Source organism: Vombatus ursinus, unplaced genomic scaffold (genome assembly GCF_900497805.2).
Source record: "Vombatus ursinus unplaced genomic scaffold, bare-nosed wombat genome assembly UNPS02014812.1, whole genome shotgun sequence".
Classification (NCBI taxonomy): Eukaryota; Metazoa; Chordata; class Mammalia; order Diprotodontia; family Vombatidae; genus Vombatus; species Vombatus ursinus.
In genome coordinates this window covers 27,969,591-27,990,942 of record NW_020954590.1, presented here as the reverse complement: position 1 = coordinate 27,990,942, position 21,352 = coordinate 27,969,591, and the positions used below count along the sequence as shown (strand labels likewise).

At 39.1% G+C, this 21,352-nt stretch overlaps 1 protein-coding gene across 2 annotated transcripts in view; it reads left to right on the top strand.

The window, feature by feature from the left end:
- Positions 1–21,352, top strand: part of LOC114054063 (tumor protein D52) — a 135,426-nt gene that overhangs the window by 99,851 nt on the left and 14,223 nt on the right. For both annotated transcript variants that reach the window (XM_027877139.1, XM_027877140.1), the window contains exons 2-4: positions 3,812–3,927; positions 11,172–11,320; positions 12,545–12,646. In XM_027877139.1, coding sequence (XP_027732940.1) covers positions 3,812–3,927; positions 11,172–11,320; positions 12,545–12,646 — 367 coding nt within the window. The remainder of the gene's footprint in view (positions 1–3,811; positions 3,928–11,171; positions 11,321–12,544; positions 12,647–21,352) is intronic.

Below are 21,352 nucleotides of genomic sequence, written 5' to 3'. Positions count from 1 at the left end.
GCAGACAGAGGTTAAGTGACTTTTCAGAGTTATTACTAAGTATCTGAGGTCTGATTCCAATTCGACTCTTCCAGACTCCAGGCCCAGTGCTCCATTCACAGTGCCACCTATCTACCCCTAATAATAACTAACTTTGATCCAGGATTGTTCATATAACAAGGACTACTTTTTGGGGAGGGGTTGTAAAAGGTAGGGATAAAATCTTCAAAAAGAAAAAGAAAAGTTCAGAAAGTTGTGTTTAGGAAATTTTAGTTAATTTTGATGTTGCTTCTGATGCATTCATTCCATTTTAGTGTATAAGGGAGAGCCCTTATTTTCATTGATTGATGGGTATTCCTAGAATATGAACTAAGGTGGGGCAGTCAAACCTTTGTCCCAGGATGGGTAATTAAAAGGGCTCTTGAAGCTCTTGTCTTCCCCCTAGGAAGAGTGGAGGAAAACCAACCAGTCATAGGAGGTTAAGAGTAGGTCTCTTTGGGAGAGCACTGCATCTCTGGCACTGCTGCTTCTGACTTTAGAGTCCCTTAGGTAAAAGAAGGTGGAGAGGGCCAGAAGGCAGAGAGGCCTTAGCTAGTAGGACTCGGGCTCTGGCTCGGCCTAGGGCTAAGAGTACTAACAGCAGCTACCATTCTTTAGGAGTCATTTCACAACATGTTTTTTTCTGTGGTTAGAGGACTAGTAGTAGTCTGGAAAGTGGATTTTCCCCATTAAGAGGGAATCCTTTCAGCAAAACAAGGGAAGGGAGACAGCCTCAAGATCTACTGCAAGACATGCCTTTTGGGGGATACCTTTGCATTCCCCATTCCAGGGACCTTTTCTTTCTCATAAAGTTTTGTTCTCCCTTGCTTTGTCAAATGAGATAATCATGTAAAAGTGCTTTGCAGACTTTAAAGTGTTATATGGGGGCAGCTACGTGGTGGAGCAGTGGCCCTGGAGTCAGGAGGATCTGAGTTCAAATTTGGCCTCAGACACATTACACTCACTAGTTTTGTGACCCTGGGCAAGTCTCTTAACCCCATTGCCTAGGCCCCCCCCCCCCAAAAAAAAGTGTTATGTAAAGGCTTGTTGCACTTGTCATTCTCAAGCTTTTCTGACCACAGGAGCCTAGTGAGTCAGGGGAGATAGAGTCCACAGTGTACCTGAAAGAATGTGAGGGCCAACTCACCCGCCCAGTTATTCACCCTTGGTCGTTGGTGCTTTGGAAGGTCAGGGCCCATGAGGAATGCTAAATTTATACAACATTGCTAAGAAATACTAGGAGTCAGGAGGTCTGGGTCAATAACTTGGCCTTATTTGGCTTCTCTAAGAAGAGAGTATTGGACAGAATGGTCTCTAGGGATATCAGAGATTTGACCTGTCTTAGCTCAGCCTTAAAATTAAGCTAACTGAGAATTAAGCTCACCTTCCTCTGTGACCGTGAGCAAATTGCTTCCCCACTCTGGTACTTCATTTTCCTCCTGTAAATTGAAAGAGTTGGATTAGATTATCCATAAAGTTCTTCTTGCCCTCTCATGATACTTCAAAGGTTTTATTTTTCTCTTGGTTGATATGATGTTGGCCTAAAGGCCCCCTTTGGGCTCCTCCACTCTCTTCTGTGCCTTAACCCCCAAAACATCTGTTTTGTTTTAATTGTTACTACTTTACTTCAACTCCCAGTAGTGAGCGTTCTTAGATGATGATGAATAATAAGAAAAATGACAACTCTATTAGTGTTTGCAAAGTGCTTTAAATAGATTATCCTCCAGTGGCCCCATTTGACAAATGAGGAAACTGAGACTCAGAAGCTTGTCCTTGGTTATTTATATATCTACTCAGTGTCAGAGGTGGGATTTGATCTTAGGTCTTCCTGAGTCCAAATCTAAAACTTTATATACTGCCTTATGCTGACTCTCATCTTACTTTTGACATCTCTTTGAAGAAACAACTGACCTTGGTTCCTGGTTATTAAGAATAATTAGTGAAAATGAGAATCAATAAGCATTTTAAAACTTCTACTGTGTGGCAGACATTGTACTCGGTGCTGGGGATGCAAAGACAAAAGATGAAACAGTTTTTGCCCTCAGGGAGCTTACATTCTGTTGGGGGATAATCCATGTGTGTATACAGAATAAGTACTAAACAAAACACAAGAAGTTTTGAAAGGGAGGGCACTAGCAATTATGGGAGATTAGGAAAAGCTTGAGATGTGACTTGAAGGAGGTGAGAGATTCTGTGAGTGTAATGTGAGAAGGGAGGGCATTCCACAGGCATGGGAGATGGCCGGTGATGAGGCATGGCGGTGAGAGATGGAACAATGTGGGTAAGGAACATAGAGAAAGCCAGTTTGGCTGGATTGTAGAGTATAGGAAAAACAGTGATGAATAAGGAGGCTGGAAAGATAAGTTGGGGCCAAGGTAAGTTCCTCTGGGGATGAGGAGCCTCCCCAGCAGTGATCACATAGTATCCTGACATCTTTACCGCTTAGATTGGTGTCCTGGGGTCTCAGTCTCCCTCTCAGCTGTGAGGGCACCTTTCATGCTTCTTTTGGTTTGTGGTGCTTGCCTCAGGTGCAGAAATGTTTTTGTCTCTGGGGATCCTACAGATGCTCGGCTTTTGTCAGCTCCTTTTGCCTGCGTTCACTACCTGATGACATTTAGCCTAGGTGGTCTTTCAGATTTTACTTGGTTTTGATCTTTTTCTCACTTCTGCCTCCCCTTTAAATGGCTATATTTTTGGTGATTTGCTGCCACCTCATGGTTAACATGGAAAAGACAGAGCCTGTCATTACTGAGTTTTATTTCCTAGACCTTTAGCATATAATCTTGGGTTCATTCTTGGTGTGATCAGTCAAGTTGCGGACAGTTCTGCCTTTGTGTTCTTTAGCATCTTTAGGTCCTTTATTTACCTTGATAGCTAAAGGGAATTTATATCATCAGTAATCTAACTTTTTCTCCTAAAGCAAAAACAAACAAAACCTCTATTAATGTAGAAACTCCAATAATCCTCAGCAGTGCCCATCTGCTTTCTGGAGTAGCTTTCTGGGCAGTTTTGGACAGCACACTTGGAAAATACAAAAGAGGTGGATGTAAAATAAGGACCAATGAAGAAACATATAAAGGAATTCAGTTGCTCAAAAGAAGAAATTAATCATATTTGTAGAGGGGGAATGGACCTTAAATATTATCTGTTCCAACCCTTCAAATGATGAGACTGTGAGGCCCATGGAAGTTAAATAACTTGCTCAAAGCTGAAATTTGAACCCAGGTTCTTTGTCTCTAAATCCATTAGTCTTCCTTTCACATCATGGTTTATTTTTTTACAGAAAAAAAATCACTTATTCAAATCCTACCCAGTCCTCAAAGCCTGGCTCCTTATCATCTTCTCAAGAAAGCCTTTCCTGTTATTTTTTAGCTAAAATAAAATTTTCTGCCTCCCATATTTTGCCACAACATTTATTGTCCGGGTCCTGCATTTTGGCAATGCACATATATACGTTTTGTTATATGTGAGTTGTTAGTGTTGTTATTATCATATGCTGTTTGATTTTGGTAGTCCTGTAAGTCAACCGAAAGGTTTCAGAGGCAAGAGCATCTTGTCAGAATGTCCCCAACAGAAAGCAGGTCTGTTGAGCATCAGGAAAATTTTATTGTGGGCACAGGGGCTTATTTGCCAGTGTTCTGGTACTAAATGGGAAGAGGGCAAATTCCTAATCTGGCTATCTTTATTTTAGTCCTTTTGCTTGGAATACAGGATCCCGGTAGCACAATTTTTACCTCCAAGTAGCTCAGTTTTACAAATCTATTTTTTTGCATGTTTTTTAAACCCTATTAAGGTCTGCTGAAAACGGACCAAGTACCTGAAGAAGGGGAAGATGCTGCTGCTACAATCAGTGCTGCAGAGACCCTGTCAGACGAAGAGCAGGAAGAACTAAGAAAGGAACTTGCCAAGGTAAAGAACCATTATTTTGACAATGCTCTCGTGTGCCCCACCGCCAGGAATAGGTCTACCTTTTGTGTTGCTAAAGAATCTGTAAAACCTCAAGTTAAACTGTTTTCTCTTATAAACTAAAATTTAATCCAACTAGAAGAGTAACCTGAAAAGAGAAGACCAAACTCCAGGGATAAGGTAGAGCACGGTCTTTTCTTGCCAGAGGAGGAAACCATGGAACAAACTTCAGCCCATTTTGTATTTTTAAAAAGTCAATCCTAGGGGCAGCTAGGTGGCACAGTGGATAGAGCTCTGGCCTTGGAGTCAGGAGGACCTGAGTTCAAATGTGGCCTCAGACACTTGACACTTACTAGCTGTGTGTCCCTGGGCAAGTCACTTAACCCTGATTGCCTCACCAAAAAAGCCCCCCCCAAATATATATATATATATATATATAAATATATATATATACACACACACGTACACACACACACACACACACACACACACACACACACAAAATGGAAAAAAAAAGTCAATCCTCATCATTGTCCTGGGAAGATGAGGTGACATGAAGTAGAACTTAGTTAGACATCAGGAAAATATTTTAACAAATTTTAAAAAAAGTTCCTAGTGATTTATCTACCTATTAATTTACTCATCAAATGTTTAGTGAGCACTTACTACATTCAAGGCATACTCTGAAGGATACAGATGCATACAACACAGCATCTGCCCTCACAGACTTTTCAGTCTAGATGCGATAACGCATAAACATATTGTAACAACCACTATACAAAATAGAATGTGAAAATGTCACACAGGAAATACAAACAGTATTATGCTATTTTTTGGGGGGGGGAGGAGAGAGAGAGAATCAGACAGAACAAGAGATGGACTCAGAATCACCAAGAGACAATAGAAGGAGAGGCATACTCCCACACAGACAAACGCTGAGAAAGAAATATAGACAAACACACGACACACGGACACAGAAATAAAAATTGTCAGAGACAGACACAACATACAGAGAAGTTAGATATACATACATACAGAGTCAGACCTACACAGAGACTGAGAGACAAACATGCATAGAGATGGCACATGTGCATACAGAGACTCATGCACACACAGGAGCACATGCACACATATGCAGAGAGATGTATGTGTGCATGTGAACACACATAGATCAGTTCCTGCTGGGCATAATCAGGGAAGACTTAATGGAGGAGATAACACTTAAACAGACTTTGTAGGATGATTTGCAATTGAGGTGGACTTTGAAAGAAATTTAGAGAGGATGGGAGCTAGGACATTCCGGGTAGGGGGAGCAGTGTTAGCAGATGCATGGTGGTGAGAAAGTTCATAAATGTCCACTTATATAACTTTTCAATGTAATGCTTTAGAAACATTGTCATTGTTTCTTTGGACTACCGCCTTGTAATTTTTTATATCTTTTAGTAGATGTTTTCATGAGGCATATGCTATTGTCAGTCTTTTGGAAGCACTTGTCATGTCATTTGAATCTGACAAAAGAAGTTAGTTAACTTTCCCATTTAAAAACTCATAGTAGATATGATAAAGTGTGAAACCCGTGGGAGGTCAGTAAGAGAAGGATCAGAAGTAGGACAAACCAGAGAACAGATTGATGTATCTAGGTCACCGACTATCCTCTTCAAATCCCCACATTTAACTTTATCACTTTCAAAGCAGGGAAAGATACATTGGTGGTGAGGTCTACCAAAATTAGTTTGAAAACATGAAGAATTTAATATAGATAACAAGTTATTATCCTTTAATTGAAATTTTAAAAGCCTCTCATGCCTTGTTTAGTATTTGTAGCTTTTCAAAGTGTCTTTGTGTGTGTTATTACTATTGTTGTTCAGTTGTTCAGTCAGGTCTGACTCTTCATGACCCCATGGATCATAGCATGCCAGGGCCTTCCATCCCCCACTGTCTCCTGAAGTCTGTGCAAGCTCATGTTTGTTGCTTCCAGGGCACTATCTATCCATTTCATCTTCTGCCATCACCTTTTCCTTTTGCCTTTGATCTTTCCCAGCACCAGAATCTTTTCTAATGAGACCTGTCTTCTCATTATGTGGCCAAATTATTTAAGCTTCAGTATTTTGATTTTCCAGTGAATAGTCTGAATTAATTCCTTTAAGTATTGACTGATTTGATCTCCTTGCTGTCCAAGACACTCTCAAAAGTTTTCTCCAGCACCACCAGAATAGAATTGAATTATTTTCACCAACTACAAATTTATGGTAATCTTGTGTAGATACCAGTGGCTACTCAAAAATTCTCCTATTCACCTCATTGGCTCCGTACCTGGTCACCCACAGCAACTGTTCCGAATCTTTTCCTTTATCATTTTTTGCCTGCAACAGTATCTCGATCCTCCACCATTTCAACAGATGACCTAGCCTCATAATTACTGAAAAGATTGAGACTGTTTTACGTGAGCTCCCTTCCTCCATTCATCAACATTTTTAGCCTCATGCCTCACTTTCACCCTCTTCCCCATGATTCCAGAAGAAAAGGGATCATTCCTCTTTACTAAAGTTAATTCTTTCTGACTGCGTCCTTGATCCCATTTCTTCTTGCTTCCTTTAAGACTTTCCACCTGTCACCCCTGCTTTTGTGTATCTTCAGTCTCACTTTACTTTTTTTCTCTTCCCTTCATAGGCATACATAGAGTGTTGGTAGGTGTATGGGCACACCCTAGGACAGCTTTCACATTCACCTATCATCTTGGAAGGGGAAAAACCATTGGGAATGTTTCCCCAGCGTGTGCTTGTATACGTACCCACTGACCGTGGTAGTAGGTGCATCACAGGCGTATAAAAGACAGCATGGGGAGTTTAAACTAGATAACAGGAAGAGTTTCCTGTTGTGATAAACTGCAGTGGAGAGCAGCCTGTCCAGAAACCCTTTTTTATTTTTTTTTTTGGAAAACAGTTGATTCCACCTCATGCACAAGTGAAGAAGGCAGCTATCTTGCTCAACCCTGCAGCCTGCAGAGGCAAAGCCAAAAATCTTTTTAAAAAGAATGCTGCCTTAATTTTACACTTATCTGGCATAAATGTGGCTGTAGTCAAGATTAATAAGGACAAGCTAAGAAATGGCCAGAATTAATAAATGGAAAACCTGCCTCCTAAGATGCTCAGTTCTCGTTGGTCCTAAAAAAAAACACCCCAAAACCTTCTCTTGACCTTTCTATTCAATCTGGCACCTGTTCCAGGTTTTTTACCCTTTGTTGCTAAACTTTTAAAATGTTTTCTACATCCTTTGCTTCTGCTTCTAACTACCCACTTTCCTTCCAGCCTTTCTATTTTCATGGAGCCCTCTCTCCGCTCTTTTAAAATCACACTCTTGAAGGTCACCAACAGCCTTTTCCAGCACTCGCTCTCCAGGGTCTCTGTAGACTCTGCTAGATACTCTGCCTCTCTTTGTCTTTTCCAGTTACTTTTCCTCTCTCTCCTTTTTTGGCTACTCTGCTGCCTTCCCTCTTAAAGTGAGTCTTCCTCAGAAGTCTGTTCTTGGTCATCTCTTGTCTTCATATTCTTTCCTTTAGCAATCTCATTCACTTCCATGATGTTAACTACACCTCTTTGAAGTTGGTGATCTCCATCCGCATCTATATCCCTCATCTCTTTTCTGAGCTCTGGACACAATTCTCTAGCTGTCTATAGGACATCGTTATCTGGATGTCCCATTGGCACTTAAGTTTAACATAGGATAGGCAGCGTGGAACAGTGGAAAGAGTGTTGATTTTGGACGTCAAAGGGCTTGGGTTCAAATAATGTTTCTGAGACTTAGTTGTGTGACCTTGGGAAAATCAGCCTCTCTGGGCTTGAGTCTATAAGATGAAGTAGTTGGACTTGAAGGCCTGAGATTTCTTCCAGCTCTAGATTCATGATCTTCTGTTCAAAACAGCTTGTTCTCTGTTCTCTCTAACCTTGTTCATCTTTCTAACTTTTTTGGTTTTTTTTCTTTTCTTTCTTTTTTGGGGGGGCAGTTGGGGCTAAGTGACTTGCGCAGGGTCACACAGCTAATAAGTGTCAAGTGTTTGGTCTGAGGCCGGATTTGATCTCAGGTCCTCCTGACTTCAGGGCCGGTGCTCTATCTACTGCGCCACCTCGCTGCCCCAACTTCATTTTTTTTGTCTGTGGCATCGCTATTTGCTTAGTCTCTTGATGAAAAACTTTAAAATTATCTTTCACCTTCTTATCTTCCTCAGTTTTATGTAGTCAGTCAGTCAGGCTGCAATGTGCCAGGCATCGTGCTAAAAACTTATCTTTGACTCTTCTTATCTTCCTCAGTTCCCTATAGCCAGTCAGTCAACGCATATTTATTCAGTGCCTACTATGTGCCAGGCATTGTGCTAAGTATTGGGGATGCACAGAGAGGCAAAAGACAGTTCCTGTTCTCCAGGAGCTTACAGTCTAAAGGACAATGTGTACTAACAAGTTATATATATAGGATAAATTGGAGAGAATCTTAGGGGGAAGGCACTAGCGTTAAAGGGGATTGAAAAAGGCTTCTTGTAGAAGGTAGGATTTTAGTTGAGTCTTGAAAGATGCTAGGGAAGACAGGAGGTAGAGATGAGGAGGGAGAAAATTCTAAGCATGGGGGACAGCCAGAGAAAATGCATGGAGTGAGGAGATGGAAAGTCTCATCATTTACCAAGCCTAGTCTATTCTGCCTCCACTACATTTCTTGTGTCTGTCTTCTCTTCTCTCTTCCCTCCACCACCACCTTAACTCAAAAATCTCAAAGAATGCCCTATTGCCTAACAATTTTTAAAATAAAATTTTGTTGGATATCTTTTGTTTTTACATCACCTGCATTTCCCAGTGTATACGTTCCCATTTGTCTTCCCAGGGAGCTACCAGTTATAATGAAGCTAAAAAAGAAGGAGCAAAAAAAATCAGTTCAAGAAAACTTAATTAAAAAAAAAAAAGTCTGGCCTTATATGCTGTGTTCAATACTTACAGTCCTCCACCTTTGCAAGGAAGTATGGGAAGGAGCCTTTAGGGCCAACCATGTCATCATAATTTTGCAGCATTCAGTTTTGATTGTTTTATCCCATTCACATTGTTGTAATCCAATGGCCTTTTCCAGTACTCACCCTCTAATATCTCTGTAGCTTCTGCTGGATAATTCTGTCTCTCTTCGACTTCAAAGACAGAATGCTCTTTTGGTTCCCCACCTACTTTCCTATTTATTTTATGCATATAATTTTCCTGCTTCTATTACTTCATTTTGTATTAGTTTATAAGTTTTTTCATATCTCTATATGTATCATTTCTTGTACTACCATAATATTCCATTAAATTCATCTCTCATAATATTTTTAGCCATTCCTCAATCAATAGATATCTGTTTCCCCAAGTTCTTTTATTACTATAAAAGTGACGCCATAAATATTTTGGTGTATATTGAACCTTTCTTTCTATTTCAGATTTCTTGGGGGTACTCAGGGTACCCACAGGGGACAAACTGGGCCAGGTCAGAAATGGAGCAAGTCAAAGCTACTTGATTGATCATTAGTGTGATAGGGACCATGAGTAATCCATGTACTTCCAGCCCAGTCAGGATAGGGAGATGGTCTTAATTTTTTTTTAGTCATGTTCTGCCTTTTAAACTATGATGAATTTTTATACTAAGAAATTTTTTGAAAATTCAGATACAGTGTTGGATTATCCAGAGGGTAACTCCAGGTTTTCCTAAGGGCTTGTGGGGGCAATCTCCATTTTTCTAGATGAGGAGATAAAGGTTAAAAAAGTATTGATGGTGTGTGACCCCTTGGACTCTGCCCAGTGCTCTAGCATCATGGGACTCTGCTTGACCTTCTTGTAAGAGCAAATTTATTAACTTTACATCTAATCCTGGTTGCATGTAACATAAATGAGGTAAGTGTTTCATAAAGTTCCATGTAGTCATCTGGTATTTTTATAGTTGGAGAAATCTAGATCCATAAGAATTAAGCCATATTGACACACTACACACTAAAAATCTAAGCCCGAGTCTGGTTAGTGAATCTCTAAACCAAGTAAGAACACATTGGGAAAACCTAAACTACTGGGTTGTGTGCAGAGTAAGAAAACAGCAAAGAGATTTGGACCAGGTGAAAGACAGGTGCTTGACTAATACCATCTAAGGAATTCTCAGTCTCCAGAAAAGTAGCTTTCCCTCACAACACTATGCACCAAACTCATATGCTCTACTTTTTTTTTTTCTTTTTCTGTTTAATGGAAATAAGGAGTTAACAGGAAAGAAAGAGAAGAGGACAGGTTATTACTTATTTTTCATGAGCAGTATGAGTAATTAAAAATAATCAAAAGATTGAATTAAATATCACTTTCAGAAATTAGCTGAAAATTATTCAGGGCTTGTCTTTTGGAAGTATGGTTAAGATGAGACCCTGTTTCTATGGGGAAAGGTAGGAAAAAAAAGTAAGAAATGCTTTTGCAAGCTCTCCTTCATTTTTTCACATCTCTAGCTTTCACCTAAGAATATCCCTTCCCACTTGTGGATGACCGTGGCAGTTATAATCATATCCCAGTACCATGCTTTGGACCATGTGCAACACAGTAGGATAATACAGATTTATATTGAGCCCTAGTAGAGTTCAAGGTTTTGCTCTATCACCAATCTCTAATCATACAAACTTCCCAAAATAGTGGGACTGGGAAATTTCATCTTAGGGTAAAATGCCTGGTTTCTGTTGTATATTAAAATAACTATTTGGGGAGAGAGCAGTAATTCCTCCAGACTAATAGGTTGCCTGTATTTTTGATAACTGTTAATAGCAGTCTTCCTTAGGTACCATATATAAATATCAAAAAAAGTATGTTTAATGGCAAAAAGAAAAAAAAATAGCTGAAAAAGCAGCATGACATAGTGGATGGAGAGCTAGCCTTGGAACCAGAAACACCTGGGTTCACATCCATACCTTTGACACATACTGGCTGTGGACCCTGGTCAAGTTGCTTAAGCTCTCATATTATGGGCAACTCTTAAAGACTCTAATTTGCAGCGAAGGTGCTGTGTTGCTTTGATAGAGGGAGTTTTCTCATCTGGGAGTTCCCTATAACAATGAAATCACAGGTCTAGGCCTTATCCCTTCAGATGAAAAAAATTAGATAATTAGATAATATTGATAATTAGATAATATTGAAAATCTAGAAGATTTTGCACATATTCTGTCCCTAACTTGTGTTTAATTCTTGTTATATATTTTCCCCTTTTTCTTATAGGTAGAAGAGGAAATACAGACCCTATCTCAAGTGTTAGCAGCCAAGGAGAAGCATCTAGCTGAGATCAAGAGAAAACTTGGAATCAATTCACTACAGGAACTAAGGCAGAACATTGCCAGAGGCTGGCAAGATGTGACAGCCACATCTGCGTAGGTTCCTAACACACTTCAGTCCTTGGGAGTGCATTTTCTTCATTCTGATTCAGCTTTTGAGATAAGAAGGGTACATGCAAAGGCACCCCCCCAATACATTTTCAACTCCACCTATTTATTCCTGTGTGTAGCCACAGAATCAGTTTTCCAAATCTGCTCTTCTTGCTCATTAGTCTTAGATAACAGATGAAAAACAGTCCCAGGTGCATACAGATTGTGCCTAGTGCAGAGACAAATGAGTATTTATGCCTGGGTCTCTCCTTTGTGATGAAGTGAGCAGTAATTTTATGTATCATCTAATCAGTAATATGATAAAATAGATTTTTTTCTGAAATTGCATTGCCATAATTCCTGCATCTCAACTCTTACTCTTCCCCCCCAGATTGGTAACTATAAGCAATTCTATTTGTTTGCTTTAACATTTTTGATTATGATACAGTAAGTAAAAGTAGTAGAGAACATCATTCATAAAGATTTGGAAACCATGCCGTCTTTGACATAGTTTCACATTTGTAGTCATATAGAGATGGACCACACACCAATATTCTCTCCTGAAAGCCATGTGTCTAACAAGCATTTGTTAGCTCTCATGACTTAAAATGAATTCTATTGTAGCCTTGTAAATAGTTTTCAGAGATCATTTAGACCCTCAGATTTCATTTAGGTTTCAACACTTAGTCTCACCTACCTCGTTCCCAGTTCTTTCTACTGGTTAAGGTAAAGAGAAAATAAGCGTTTGCCCATAGCAAACACTGAGGTATTTGACTGGATTCTCTTTTTGATGTGGGAAAAGGAAAAGAAGACCAAGTATATATATATTATATTTTTGTTTTGACCTTTTGTCTAAAGTTAAAGTTAGGTTGGCTATATGGTCTTCTTTAAGATTGCCTTGGTTTCTTTAGACTGTGACCTTGGCAAGGCCATTAGTCTGTCACGGCTGTTCCTAGGGTATCTTAGAAGGTCTGGATCTGAAAAAGTCAATGGACTGAACTTTTTTTTCCCCTTGGCTCATGATGTGGTGAGGGGAAGGTTGTTAGAAAAGGGGGGGTGGGGGTAGGTATGTGTGTGTGTGTGTGTGAGACTTCAAAAGTGTATTTTATTGATGCATTTGAACTTGAGATATCCCCACACTTGAAATGAGTTATTTGAAAAGATTAATTTCCTTCTGTTTATCTCATTGAACTTACCTTTGCTTTGCTCTGTTCTTATAATTGAATATAGATACAAGAAGACTTCAGAAACTTTGTCTCAGGCTGGACAGAAGGCCTCAGCTGCTTTTTCTTCTGTTGGGTCTGTCATCACCAAAAAGCTTGAAGATGTAAAGTATGTCCCCACTTTCCATAGTTTATCAAAAGTCCCTTCTAGTGTTATCTTAAGGCTTCACTATTGTGATTATGAACTTTCCCTAAGACTTGTAGGTAGGGTCTGAAAATTCTAGGTGATGATGGCAAGTATTCTACTTCTTAAATCTTGCTGGTTTGAAGGAGCAGCAACTTTGAGATGTGAACCTGAGTGGGCAACCAAAATATTTTGAGGCATAACGTTCTTAATCTTTTAATGGTAATCTCATTTTCACAGTCTACCAAATTATAGTTGTGAATTCCATGTTTCATTTCTAAGTAGGTTAAATACAGAGTAAGTATTTCACTCAGAGTAGCATTTTTGTGATCATGAGGAAATATCAGTGTTGAATGGATGTGCAAGTCCATACTGAAGCACACGGTTAGTAGTGGCTTGACTTCAGGACGTCCCTGTTCATCCCATGGCATAATTTTTAGCTTGTCGTGAGTCGTTTGTCTGTATTAACTTATGAGCTGTAACTTGCCTACTTGCTTAGAGTCTAATCTTGCTAACTTTGAGCCGTTGTCATTTAATTTGCACTTGTACTTTAACTAAATCCATGGACTTCGCCTTGCTACTTTGATGAAATTGTGTCATAGCTTTTTCTTTTTTGGTTGCATTTTTTCTCATGTAGATTAGAACAGTGCTGAAACTGGTGGGTAGCTTGGTTTTAGTCTGTTGTGTTTCTGTCTGCATGTAAGATTTTAGTGTCTTCAGAGTGCATGAATCTCCATGTTTTCCATTTGCAGGAAAAGTAGTTTTGCGATTAGAATTGTCTTGGCTGAATAATTTTGGGTGGATGTGTGTCTGTTTTGTACTTTTGTTTCACTCTGAAAGGACTAAAATTTATTGATTTTGATTATGATAAATCCAGTTATAAACAAAATTAAACATAGCTTTATAGTAGTCAACTATATGTCTTTAAGCCTCCTTCCCTCTCCTCTCCTCTCCCTTTCCCTCTCTCCCATTTATCTTTGTCTTTGTCTCTGTCTCCCCAGTGAAGACCATATGACACTTTTTATTGTAGGTCATTTAACCCTTTTAGATTTATCAGAACTTCCTTTCTTTTTTAATGCTTACTCTGGCTTCCTGCAGATTGCAGGCCTTTTCACATTCCTTTAGGTAAGGAGAGCTTGAAAAATCTCTGAGGTTCAGCAGTTGCATAAGATAAATGTGATAAATTTAGATTATCCTGATGTATAGGAAATTCAACATCTTATTTGCTAGCGTTACCATTTCCTTGAGTAGTGAAATTCTTTTTCTGTAGTGTATTGCTAATTTTAGGGGAGGGTTTCTTGGTAAAACTTGGATAGCAGTGATATTGAGATAGACTCAGCACTGTGTGTTGGTACATTGGTTCCTTAAAAAAGGAAATGATTTGGCAAAGAATTAGGGATGATTTTCATGACATATAGAATTTTTCCCCTCCAATATCTTTCATTTCTGTTATGTCCAATGTTTTCCTTTGCCATTTTTGGAAAGGATATTGGGATTTTCTTTGATATAATTTGCCTCTTAATATAATCTCATCTTAAATTGGTTACTTTGTATTGTCTAAAATGTCTGAATAACTCCTATGAAATATTATTAAAAATAATTTCATATCTCGTGTTGATTAGTTACCTACTAAAAGTATGGGTGTGAAATTTTCTTATTTTGAAGAAGTGAAAACTGACCATATTTAAAGGATATCAGCAAGTGATTATACCTTTCTTAGTTAAAATACAAGTGTGTTTTGTGTAATGAAAAAATAAGCCATAAAGATTAAAATGCATTCAGTAACTAATTTATCAAATGAGAATAATCAGGGCCAAAAACCATGATAAACATCTTGTTAAAGGTAAATGTCCTCTTTTTCTCCTAATGCAGACCAATCTTTTAAATAGTTAATTGTCTGTGAAAGGGGAACAAAAGTAAGTGTCTAGTTGCAGTGGAGCCAGGTTGATTCCAGAAGTAGTGTTCATATCTAAGGATCCAATGAACATTTAGCAAAGCAAAGTAGCTTAATTATAATAATGTATAGATGCTAAATATTGAACTGTTTAAATTAGAAAGCAAATGAGTTGGTTTTTTTTTTTTTAAGAGGAAAAGAGTCTCTAAATATAAGTAAAACAGCCCTTTCATTAAAAGGATTATATCTCTGGGGTACCAGTTTTGAATATCATGCTCAGTGATATTCACCCAGATTCACAGTGATAGATACTTATTAAGGCAATCTTAATTGAAATGAGCTGCATAACTGTGGAAATGATTGATTAGAAACTCAGTCAGTACTCATATGCTATTTTCTTCCTAAGAGTTATTAGGAAACAATGCTTTTTAAAATTAATATATACCACTGTTCCAATCTTGCCTATTTAAAATCATTAATATATGTTGGTGTAACTTTAGTATTTTTTTCAAGAAGATGGTAGTGAATCTAGAATATATTTATTAGATTTGAAATTAAAGAAGAAAAACTCATTTCTCCCATATAAAAAAGTCATTGTATTAATTACACTGCAAATTGAACTTTCTGACCTTTATCATATAAACAAATAGCTCTTGAGAGATACTTTTTTTTATAAACCATCAATGTTCTTCTATTCTAATTTTTATGCAAAAATATTTTGAGTTCATTATGACTTTGTGCTACTTAAAGAAAGTAAGAAATACTTTAATTTCCTCTGCTTTTTTTTACTTGAAGGAAAATTTGTTCCTTATAAACTTTCTGTTGTTTTTATCTAGTTTAGGCTTACTGTGACATAGGAATGGACATACTTGATGAATTCATAGCCTAGTACCCTTGAGCACTCTTCTTCCCTTTGCTTAGGATTTTCCTCTCCCCCTTTACCAAGATAGTGATGCTCTAGTCAGAAATAGGAAAAGAAAGGTGAGTTTGGGGAGGCAGGAAAGATAATTAATTCTGTTTTAGACTCATATGCCAAGTCTGTGAAGACTTCACCTGGTGGAATGGATGGATAAGAATAATTTGTTCCAGCAGCCGTGAAGGCGGCTGAAGCAGGTGCTGTGGAACACTTAGAGCTTGGTCAGACATCAGAGGATATATGGTGGGGGTTGGAAGTAAGGATGTTGGTAACCCTGAAAATGTAGTTAGTTGCTTTAAGAGTAAGAGGATGATTTTCACACTGAGAAAGTTAGGAGGTTCTTTTGTGGAAATGGGAGTTGTTAGAGTCATTTATTGCCATCGGGAATAGCTCGTCATAGTTGATACAACCGTTGCTATCTTTATGCCCTGCCACCGACACTTCACCCGGGGTGATGAGGATATATTGCATTTCAACTCCCATGACTATGCTGTTCTCTTCCTTATCAACATAGTCTTCGTATGTGCCCAGGTCCTTATTCTTTGCTACAGTCTGGCAGCATTGGCAGAAAATATTCCAAGTCTAGCAACTTCACATTCATCTCAACAGTCTTAGGATTCCCTAAGACCTTAAGCACCTCAGCATTGGTAGGTTTCTGGCGAAATTTTTTCGCATCATGCCCCCACACTGGCTGTGTAAGATTTTAACATTCCCTATTTGGTCAAACAGCTGGAGGACCTCCTTGAACTCTGCCATCTCATCCTCTGTGAAGTCATACTTCTTGGCTGTGCAGCTCAGTTTTACTGCTGCTGCTGTTATTGCTGTATATCTAAGGGTATTTTTTTTTCCTGAAATCTATTCTGGTACTTTTATATGCCTGAACTCCTTTAGCACCTCTGAGCAATTTTACTTTTAGGCTACAATTTAAAAAAAGAGGGATGGGGTGTAAGGGCTGAACCCTCAGCACTGAAGAAAGAGCCTGAACCCTTGGCAGTGGAAAGGGAGTTGGTTGGCTAATGGAAAGAAAGGTCAGGGAGTTACTGAGAAGCCAACCTGGGATCTAGAAATGACTCTAGGGCAGGGGTGAGAAACCTGTGGCCTCGAGGCCACATGTGGCCCTCTAGGTCCTCAAGTGTGGTCCTTTGACTGAATCCAAACTTCTCAGAACAAATCCTTTTATTAAAGGCCGTACTTTGGGACCTAGAGGGCCACATGTGGCCTCAAGGCTACAGGTTCCCCACCCCTGGTCTTGGGGATTATATTGGCAGAAGAACATCCTTCTGTATCTCTTTACTGCTAACCCTTGAAGTAGCTGTCTTTGCCCATTATCTCCACCCTCCTCTTGTTTTCCTTTCAATCCGTTTCTTTACTCCTGAGAGGCATTCTATTTTCCCAGCTCACCAGTTAGTTGCTTGGAGTTGGGGGTGGGGGTCCAAATAGGGAAGAGGAAAGAAATAGGAAGGAGAGGAAAGTCCTTCTTCCTTTTGTAGGTATAGGGAAAAGTGTTTATTGATATCCTAGATTAGAACTCTGAATGAGGTACAGTATATTGATTCTTGGACTAGGAGTCAGCCTGGGTTCCAAAAACAAGTTTCAATCAATACGTTATAAACTTTTGTAATGCAACCTGTTTATAAATTGTAAAGTACCTCTGTGTGATCTATGTGATTTTAAAAATTCTAATGTAGAACTCTTATTAATTCTAGATTGACATAGCTCCAAATCATAAATTATTAACCTTTTGGTCCAGACCATGGCAGCCAATGAGGCAGAGACATATTACCGCAGTTGAATGATGAATTCAGGACTTAGCCACTTCTGTACCATCCATAACCATGACTGGTGCATCTGACTATACAATTTAGCATAAAGAAACAGTAGAAACTGATACAGATACAAAATACAAGATATAAAAGCAAAGATAAAGTTTATAATTCCTTCAGGAAAATCTGGGTTTGAATATTGCCTCATACTCCTACTTGCTGTTGTAACATATCACATCAATAAAACATCCTGGAAGACTTAATAAATTTGTTGAATTTAATTCCAGGTTTCATGGGCTTCACTTCATTTTGAGTGACTGACACATAGCTAGCAAGTGTCAGAGGTGGGATTCAAATCTATGTCTTTTTGACTCCAAATGCAGTACTTGCAGTACCATGCTAGAAAAGGACTTGAGTGACCTCTCACCGTCTCATTGACCTGTGAGAGCCTGGTTCTGTAGGCACAGTGCAATGCTGACAAGGAAATAAAGAATCATAGATCATAGCATTTAGAGCTAGAAGAAATGTATTCCAATCCTACTTACTTTACAGATATGAAAATTGAGGCCCCTAAAGGATCATAAATTCAAGAAGAGGCTTTAGAAGCAGCCTCAATAATAAAAAAAAAAAGTTTATGATTCTTTTCTAATCCCTCCTTCTCTAGGCCATACATATGCATTGAACCATCTTTTCCCTGCCCTGTACTGTTATTTTATTCTATCCGACAGAACTCCCCGACTGCAGACCCCAACCACAATGGAGCATCCTGGGAGGGTAACTCTTCCTTCCCTGTCTAGCTAGCATTCTAAGGCCTGAAGTAACAAAGATGTTACTCTTCCCTTTAAGGGATATGGCCCTGGCTAATGGCCTAGGTTGCATTCTCTTCAGCCAACCCCTTTGGAAGAAATAGGGCCTGTGTTTTCTCTCAGGAGTTGTTCTTGGACTGGAGTCTGTTCTTGTCCATACCTAATCTCTCAAGTTCCTCTGGCCAGTTTAACTCCATTGTCACCATCACAGAAGTGTTTACTTTGATATTTTGCCCTGCTTAGGTAAAAATAAGAATTTCAGCGCTTAGTTTTGGAGGGTGGGTTTATGAATATCCGTTAAGTACAAAATTAGTACCTTGTGACTAGGATTTGAAAACTAGTTTCATTCATTTTTCTTCTGTCTTACTTTAAATGTTAATTTTAGATATTAAATTGGGAATTAAAAACCAAATGTCCAAGTATCAAGAGTGCATATACTTTACAAAATAGCTATCATGGACATAACTCTATTATGTCAAAACTTAAAGAGCAGTAAGTTAATTCTGTCTTGTTTTAGAATGAGTTGGGATATGTTCTGTTACTTTAACATATACATATTTATATTTTTAAAAATATGCTAATAATCTTTGAGAATATATTTATTGAACATTGAACAAAGCATTGTTAGGTGCAGTGAGGGATAAAGAGAAATATAAAATTTGGTCTCTGCTTTTAGGAGAAAAGCATGTAAGAAACTAAGGGAGCTTTAAGACTCATGTTTATATTAGTAAAGCAAGAATAAAATATAAGTATGAAAGTGGGAAATATTTGGTGAGGCTTAGGGGACCAGATTACCTTTGTTAGTAATTTCTTCTTGTCAGTGTTGTGCTGAGAGGTGCACATTTCTATTTTCCATACTGTGTTTCTTGATTAGTATGATTTGGGGCAGCAAGTAAAACATGAAATAATTGTAGAAGTATTTTATATTTCTATCAATAACACTCATTCCCCTTCCTGTGGGCATCCAGAAAGCTATCCCTGTGTATGGTAAAAACTCCCACCTAAACTAGAAAATGCACATGTGCTTGCCTGGACACCTCTCCCACACTAGGGTATGATTTACCCAAGAGAAGGATACAGAAACTAGCCAATGAGAGCCATTGTCCACTAAGAGGATCACAGCTTCTACGAATTCCCCTTTACTATTAAGATACCTGAGTACTTAGGTAGAGTAGGGGAATGGGAAGAGGCATTAAACTTAGCAGAATTTTAAAAAATGGACTGGTTTGAGCCCTGTAAATTTAATTAATAATGACAGAGTCCTGTTTGCTTTTAGTGAAGCCCTCTGGGATATAATTTGGTCTATTTTCCCCTTATTAACTAAAGCTAGCATGCAGCAAGAAAAAGACTTTTGCAACAGCCACTTACATGAGGTAGTTGAACACCCTAACATTATGCCTCAGACTTTACCTAAGTATATAAGCTGCCTGAAAAACAGTTATAGAATTTTTAGTTTTAATCTCTGAGAAATTACTAACTCTGAGAAAACAAAAGACTCATTTACCTGACCTGCTACCCATGAGCATTGGAAAACCAAATGACAAAGGTTTTGCTAAGATAATGACAATAAATCACCTTTTTTTTTTTTATAAAGATACCTGTACAGTAAGATTCCCATTTGGCATCATGTTGTTGCAGTGGGTTGCTGGAGTAACTTAGATCAACATTATGCATCTTGCATAGCTCCCCAGTTCTGCAAGGCATGTCATGATAAGACCATTGGGAATCCTGTTTTCTAGGCATTGGCTATTTGTCATGCTGTTGCATTGGAACTCTAACCAAAGAAAAGAAAATGTCAGGTTTTCTTTGAAGAATCTGTTGAAAAGATTCTAAGTAGAGGCTAGACCACTCCTCAGGATTGGCTAAAGCAAGCCAGGCCAGGCTATTTAGCTCTGATGTGTACTCAACAGAGTGGCCACTGTGAAGCTAGCACCCCAAATTACTAGAAATATAAGGAATCACACTTATTTGGAAGATCTGATGACGGGGGCAGAGCTGGGCCAGTATATTGGGTCATGGAATTATTTCTCTTAAATGGCTATTGCCCACAAAACCTATGCAAACATTCTCTTTTATATGTGGGCTGAGCAAGTAGAACACTTTGTGGTTTCAAGGCTGCACCCCCTGACAACTGGTAAGAGTAATCTAGCAGCCGAAGTGTCACATAAGTGTGGGCTATATGGCTGCATTATTTGGACAAAGGAAAACTTTCCATTTAATGATTGTATAGATAGGAAGTTAATATGGTGGGAGAAAGGAAAACTGTATTATGGAGAATTTGGTGGAAGGTGCTAAAGCTATCTTGTTTGATGTTCCATGCCTTGTGGGGAAGAAAGGTGAAGAGAGTAGGGAAGTATCAGCACCAGTACAAATTGTTAGCACTAGTGACATGATCATAGTTTACCAAGGCAACGTTTCTAGCTCTGCCCACCAGACTGCTCTGTGTGAGTGTATAATTAGAATCCCTGACTTCCTGCAGATGGGGGCCAGATTAGACCAGAAGAGGTTATTGCCCTCTTTCAAAAGAGGTGTGAACTGTGGGAAGAGTGGTGTTGTGACATCACTTTTAATGTATTAAGAGAAGAGGGGTTCTAACTTTGCCTAGATGCTCATGCTACAAAGGAAGAGTCCATGGAGCAGCTATCTCAATGCCCTTTACTGTTCACCCTGCCAGCATCTCCTATGTGCTCAGCCAGGGATCCTACTGCTTGCACTAGCTGTCCTGATGGGCACGACCATTCTGGTCTTCTGCCTGCTCTGCAAGTACCAGACCTCAAGGATGAGGCAATACTAGTGTTCCTATCCAATGACCAATGGGAATAGGTGCCATCCTCAAAAAAGAACTCAAACATAAGCTCAGCCACTGCGCCACCAAGGGTGCTCCCATAGTCACCAGAGCTGTGGTTGCCACTGCTGCTCATTTTGGACTTCATGCTGCTGGTGCATTTAGAGAACCTCCAAGCTATACAGCGCAGCCCTTGGATGCGTCTAGGAGTGCATCCATGATTTTCAGTTCACCTGGCACAGTGAGAGCTGAATTGACTATGCATCCCTAAAATGTGCCCATGAAAAACAGAACTTTGATCTCCTGAACTCCAACCTATTCCAGAGTCAACATCCCTTACAGATACTGCAGTAGAGCAATTTAATCAGGATATTCAGGACTCCCAAAAACAGATGTTCCATGCTGAGCCAGATTCTACTTCCTCAGACTCCTGTCCCATTGAGAGATCTTACCTCACACTGATTCTTCTCGCATAGGCTCCCAAAGTGGGTGATACCACCCCCAGGGGGTGCTGGAATGATTGGGGG